The following is a 6,724-nucleotide window of genomic DNA, read 5'->3' on the forward strand; positions in this document are numbered from 1 at the left end:
ATGGCAGGAGCCGGGGGCGGGGGGGGGCCACCACCCCCCCCAGCCCAGCCCACCATGGCTGGTGGGCTCAGCCTGTGAGCATCCTGGCTGGTACCTGCTGGCAATCCCAGCTGGAAGTGAGAGTTTTCCCAGGTGGCACTGTTATCCCACTATGTGTTGGGGTCCTGGCTCTGATTTTGGCCATACAAACCACAGCCTGGGTTTTTTCCTGGGGCTTCTCCCTCTCCAGGGAACCACTGGCATCAGCTGGGCAGTGATGGGGTTTGGGGACAGTCACAGTCATCCCCACTCAAGGGGCAGGGCTTCATCCCACCAGTGTGCCTGAAGGTGGGGGGCATGAGTGTTCAGGGAACACCAATATCTTCCAGGTGGAGAAATATGCTAGCTAAGGAACTAAAAGGGGAGAAAAAAGGATTTTAGTGGGGGGATTTTGTTGCTGGGGAGTGCAGTACCACTACCACCACCCATTCCCCAGCAATGGAGGGGAAGTGAATTTTAACACCCCCTTCTCCATCACTTGCCATGAAGCCAGCAACACAGAAAACTTCCCTAATACCTCCCCAGCATCCTGCTGCCAGGCTTGTTGGCATGCGGGGCCGCGGGCTGAAGCTATTCCAGGCACGCCTGAGCCGTGTGCTTTCTGCCGCTGTTAACAAAGCCCTTTGATTGCAATCCTCACACTGTCATCCACGCCATGAAGCCCTAATGTCTGATGTTTTTGTGCTTTTAGGCATTCGTATGTTAGATGGAGATGTAACAGATGTTGTTGAAGCGAAGTCGCTTGGCATCAGACCCGATTACATTGACATTTACAGCGCGAGCTGGGGGCCAGATGATGATGGGAAGACAGTTGATGGACCTGGTCTATTGGCCAAACAGGCTTTTGAGCAAGGCATTAAAAAGGTGTGGATCCCACAGCGCCCAGACGCGCTTGCCCTCCTCCTCCTGTCCCATGGGAAGGGCCGTGGCTGGCCCGGGGTCTGGCGTGGGGATGGGCAGCTCGGCCCCCTGAGGCAATGCCAGCACTAGGGCTGGGGCGGGGGGGAGCCAATCATCTCTAATTTTTCCTAGTTTTCCCCGGCATCCCTAAGAGCTCCGCTGGATTTGGCAGCCAAGGGTGGTGACGGCGGGAGGTTCCTGGTGATGGTGGGACCCCTCAGCATGGCCGGCAGAGCCCTGGCAGAGCAGGGAGGCCCCAGGCCGGGATGAGAAACCCAAAGCGGTTCTTGGGGGGGTTTGCACCCCAAAATGTCCCTCCTGGATGCTGGCGTGGATGGAAGCAGCAGTATCCCAAACCCCAGTGTGTCCAACCCCCTCCTCCACTCTCCTTGGGCTCCTGGTATCCTCTCCCAGGGGTCTCTGTCATGTTAAGCATTCCCTTGGTTTTCCACCTGGAACGAGTGGCTGTGTCATGGCTGGGAAGGGGCATGGGTGTTGCCACAGGATCTGACAATGGATTGTTGTCCTTGAGATCCTCCAGTAAGAAAGTTCAGCCAACATCACATGTGATTGACAGCTGTCAATCCCTGCTGGGGATGCCCTGGCCTTTCTGTGCCTGCTCCCTGTTTGAGTACTTTTAAAAAATGCCCAATATTGGCTAAAAGCATTGGGAAAAAGGCCTTTCTTGGCAGCTTGGTGCTGTGGGTAAGTGGCTCAGGGCTCCGCAGTGGATATTCCCTGGGTGCTCTGGAGAATCTGGGGTTGGGGTTCCATTGCCAGCAGCCCCAGGCTGGGCTGTGAAGCCCCCACTTCAACCTCTGCCTCCACTCCTTCCTCTGCTGCCTCTTCCCACAGCGTGCCGGGAGTCAGGGTGGCCTCTTATCTAAAAATAGGGTGGAGTGTTTTTCCCACTGTTTACTTGATTTCCTGCTGGGGCGGTGAGCCTGCCGAGGAATCCATTGAAGTGCCAGGGAGTTCACGCCGTGTAAATATGGGGGAACAAGCTGCTTTTTAGACCTTATTTTTCCATGCAGGAGCAAACGGGCAGCAGCAGGGTACTTGCCTAGCACAGCCCCACTGTCTTGGGATGCTTGTTTTTGCCTTTCAGGAGACACCCTGGTCCCCCCACTGCCCCCCTGTGTTTGTAACACCCACCATCCCACATGCACAGCTCATAATTGCCAACTCCATCTCCTTAAATAATGAGGAAAGCTGCAAGCAGATAGTTAACCACCACCTTTAGCCTGAGCAAACAGCTGTAACCGAGTTATAAATCCTTAAAATTGAGTTTTTAATGGAAACATTAAAATAACCTTTATCTATTAGCGATAGGACTGCGCTGGGGTAATTTATCATCTTGTTTCTTGTTCCTCCAGCCACACTTTATTAGTTCCCGAGCTAACGAGGGGATATTTATCCTGGTCATTCATGGAGTGCTGTTGGGCAAACACCCAGGCCCTGCAGTGCTGAGGAAGCAGGAGATGCTGTGCATCCCACAGCCAACCCGTGAGCTGGATCAGCCCCAGCCTGGCCAGGGAGGGATTCCCTGGTTTAAATGACAGCCAGATCCAGGTTTTATAGCAGCCAGGAGCCCCTCACTGGCATTGTATTGGCTTAGGAGGATGGCAAATTAAGAAGCTAGATGTTTGGGATCTGCTTACAGAAATCTTGATTGTTCCTTGTTTGAGAGCAAAGGGAAAAAGTGGATTTTTCCAATCTGAGGGAGCTGCACTACATGGTGAGCTCTCACTGTCAGGTGTTAGCTGTGCATTGTTGTAGTGTCACTCATGTGCCTGTTCATGTCCTCATGTGACCGTGCTGGCTCCAAACCCACTTTTCCTGAGCACAGCCCTGCCTGGGCATCGTGGGGATGTGGGTTTGGAGCAGGTCTGAGCCTTTCTTGGGTCCCATGGGTGCGACACTTGGGGTGAGGGATGAAAGGGAGGTCTGGGCTCCCAGTCTTCTGATCCCAATCAAAATCATTGCTACATCTCCACATGCTTGGCCAGTTGTGCCTGGTTTTATTCCTCTGATTAGTGATTTGGGAATGCTTGGGTTGCATGCCGTGGGACCCATCCTCGGAGATGACTTTGGTGTGGGCGAGCTGGAGGGTCACTGTCTGCGCCGAGCATGTGGGCTGGGATGCTGCCACCTTGGAGATCCAGGAAACCCTGGAAAGTGTGACGGGAGATGCCAGCAGCAGGCTTGGTGGGCTGGCAAGCTGGGTTGAGCTCTCTGTGACATGGAGCAGGGCAGTAATTCCCTTGGCAATTGCACTTTTTCTTGCAGAGCTCCAGACAGCTCTATTAATCTTTGCTAGGGAAATACCCACCCAGTTTGGCTGGGAGGCAGCCCAGATAATGAAAACTTTCATAAAGTAAGGAAAGAGCCTGACTTAGACTGTGTATCCAGAGGCAGGGTCAGCTCAGAGAGCCTCTGCCCCAGGAGGGGGGCGAGACAGGTAATAAACCATCCCACTCCCCCTGGCACCTAAAGCCTACAATAAATCCCGGTGAATTCCTCCAGAGCAAAGTTGCTTTATTACTATTATTATTATTGTTGTTATTATTATTTTTTGTGGAGAAAGCTGCTGCAGAGCAGTGGGAGGGAGGTAAACACCAGATCTGCCCAGGCGAGTGCTGAAATCTCTCAGTGGCAGGAGCAGCCGCGGGGGGAGAGCCCTGCCTTACGGGACACAGAAGAGAACCAGCCACTTCATTTCCTGCCCTAACCCTTTTGGATCACCAAAAATCCTCCTTTTTGGGATATCAGTACCTTGCTTGTGAACCTCCGCAGGGCTGGGTTATTCCTGGGTGTCCTGGCGTTGGGTTGGATGGAGGGGTGAATGGGGCTCATACCCATGGTGTTGGCTTCGTTAGGGGCCCCTCATTGGCACTATGGCTGCTGCTGCCAGGTTGGATTTTCCCCCTGCTCCAGGGAGGTGTGGGCAGCAGGCACACCCCTCCCACCCCCCCAATTCCCAGTGGGGTCCCACAGCCGTACCCAGTAGGGATGGCTCCATCAGATGTTACAGCTAAGTGATGGGGAAGGGAGAAAAGGCTGGGATTTAAACAATAAAAAACAAACAAAAGGAACCTAAAGGATAGGCTGGGAAAAGGTTTCTGGTGGTTTGGGTGGTTCACAAGGGGTTTTGTGGGCGTGGGCGATTTGAGGGATTCCCTGCCAGTTCCTCCTGCACAGCCATCCCAAAAAGCACCATGCTGGGTGTTAGCGCCTGGTCCAGGGACTCTGAGTACCTAAGATATTTTTCCCCATGGGGAATGTCAAAATCCTGTTGCTGGAGGATCTCCCATCCTTGTGGGGAATCACTGCCGGTAAACTGGGACTGGCTGAGGCGAGGGATGTGTGTGGGGACTGATGCAGGGGGGTGAGCACTGGGCAGGGTGGGACCCATCCTTCCACCCTAACCAAACCCTCAAAAATCAGACTTACCCCTTCCTCCCCATGCCAAGATGGCCTCTCATCCTGGGCAAACACCTCCTCTAACCCTCCATCCCCTCTGTGCCCACAGGGTCGCAGGGGACTGGGGTCCATTTTCGTCTGGGCATCAGGGAACGGCGGCAGAGAGGGCGATTACTGCTCCTGTGATGGCTACACCAACAGCATCTACACCATCTCCATCAGCAGCACCACCGAGAACGGCTACAAGCCCTGGTACCTGGAGGAATGTGCTTCCACCCTCGCCACCACCTACAGCAGTGGGGCGTTTTATGAGCGGAAAATTGTGAGTTTTACCCCAACATCGAGTGGGGCAGCATCCCCTGGGCATTTTCTGCATGGCTGGGCTGAGTGATGGCTCAGTTGTAAGAGCCAGGCTTTGTCCTTAGCTCTGCAGTGGGTTTCACACTGGTCATCAAGAGCTCAGGGATGTTGTGTTTTCCCTGGTAACTGGGTGAAAGGGCTGGAGGTTTTCAAAAATACCCATGTAAATATTTACCTGTTCCCCAAAGTACTTCTCATTGTATCTTGTTTTTTTTTAAAAAAAGTGAATTTTGAGGATTTTTAGCCTGAGAGAGAAAAAAAGAGGGAGGATGGAGGCATTTAATGGGGGTGTGGCAGCCCTAAACTGGGAGCTGAGGCTTTCTGGAGCCAAGAAACTTCCTGAAAGTGTGAGCACATGTGGATCAGTGCAGTTTTCCCTGACACCCAGGCTATATTTGCCCTGTCCCAAAAGCTCCTGTGGCCTGGTCTCACCAAGGCTGATCGCTACTGTCATCCCTGTGCATCATCTGAACCTTGGGAAGTAAAACATCTCCCAACAACACAGCACCTTACCCAGCCTGGGAAGGGAGTTTTCCACCCAAGTGAGGTTTCTGACCAAAATTTATGTCAGTTGTGTTTTTTAACAAGTAAATAATTTTTTTTTTGTATTAAGGAGTGATTTCTTTGGCGCTCAAAAGATGAATTTCCAGCCAGAAAACAGATTGCAAGTGCCATTTTCATGGCACCCCAGGAGTGTTTGAATGGCTGAGGCCAGCCCCAGTCCAGTGCTACAGGAGCATTGTTGGGAAAAAATCCAAACCAGCTTCCCATCCAGAAATCACCAGATTAAATCAAAACTTAGGAGCCTTTTAAAATGAGAAGAAGCATCTCTTGGCCCCTCACCTCCTCTCCAAATTTTTGGTACCCAAACATCGTGCTCTGTGTTAGAACCAAAAACCAGGAAATGGCTTTTTTTTCCTTTCCCTATGCAAATGGAAATTCTTGTCCAAGACCAGGAGCTGGAGGTTTTAAGGGAAGTGTTTAATATGGCCCAGATCAACATGCACCCCTGGATGTGTACCCACACCAGCTCTGCCCTGCTGACACTGCTCCATCATCTTTTCCTGCAGCTGATCCACAGCCAAATGGATTTTTTCCCCTTTCAAATAGTTTTTGCACCTTTGAGCAGAGGAAAATGGAAGCACAAGGGTGTTTTCTCATACACCAAATGTATCTGCAGCCCATTTTTGGGGCTCTGTGCACCCCAGTGGCATTGGAGTTGTGGCAGGGATTGGATACCAGCAGGCTCAGCTCCTCTCTGGCAGCATCCCAAACAAATCTGGGGTGCTGGATGGGGTAGTGCCCATGCTGGGAGCATTTTGGCAGCTGCATCTCCTCTCTCCACAGGTCACCACGGATCTCCGACACCGCTGCACCGATGGCCACACTGGCACCTCCGTGTCCGCCCCGATGGTCGCAGGCATCATTGCCTTGGCTTTGGAGGCAAAGTAAGTGTAACCTCGTCAGGAGAAATGTTCCCTCATTTAGCACCTGGTGAGCAAAACCTGAAAGAAACAAGGTGGTTTTGTTTCCTCTGGAGTGATTCAAAATGGGACAAAGTTATTTTAAATCACTCCTTTCTGGCAAGGTTTTATACAGAATTGTTGTTTTGAATCTGATCTTCCCACAGGTGTTTTATTGATCTAATTCTTCACCTGTTGCCATCTGTTGAAACTTCTGGGGTTGGTGACATCAGTCAGGCTTTTCAGTAGGTGATTTGAAAACGCTGACAGCCGGCTCCAATGGGAGTTTTATAAATACTTCCTGGAAAAAAAAAATGTCAGAAAACATCACAGACATTGGGAAATGTCAGCAGAAGTGTTGGTTTTCAGCAAGTGTTGCATTTCTGGGGGAAAAGGACTGCTTTTTCATAATGTCAAAGACTCACAGAACTTAATTGTGGGAACACATCCCTGGTTCAAACAAGCTGCTCTTTTCTTCTTGTCCCCATCTTAGTCCCATCCTGGTTCCATCATGGTCCCCCAGCCCAGGAACAGCCCTT

At 51.7% G+C, this 6,724-nt stretch overlaps 1 protein-coding gene across 1 annotated transcript in view; it reads left to right on the forward strand.

Moving 5' to 3' along the window:
* Positions 1-6,724, forward strand: part of PCSK6 (proprotein convertase subtilisin/kexin type 6) — a 29,134-nt gene that overhangs the window by 9,392 nt on the left and 13,018 nt on the right. Inside the window, exons 6-8 of the mRNA XM_008637664.2 lie at positions 731-903; positions 4,472-4,684; positions 6,070-6,170. Of these exons, the coding sequence (XP_008635886.2) occupies positions 731-903; positions 4,472-4,684; positions 6,070-6,170 (487 nt within the window). The remainder of the gene's footprint in view (positions 1-730; positions 904-4,471; positions 4,685-6,069; positions 6,171-6,724) is intronic.

The sequence above is a fragment of the Corvus brachyrhynchos genome, unplaced genomic scaffold (assembly GCF_000691975.1).
Source record: "Corvus brachyrhynchos isolate BGI_N302 unplaced genomic scaffold, ASM69197v1 scaffold200, whole genome shotgun sequence".
NCBI lineage: Eukaryota > Metazoa > Chordata > Aves > Passeriformes > Corvidae > Corvus > Corvus brachyrhynchos.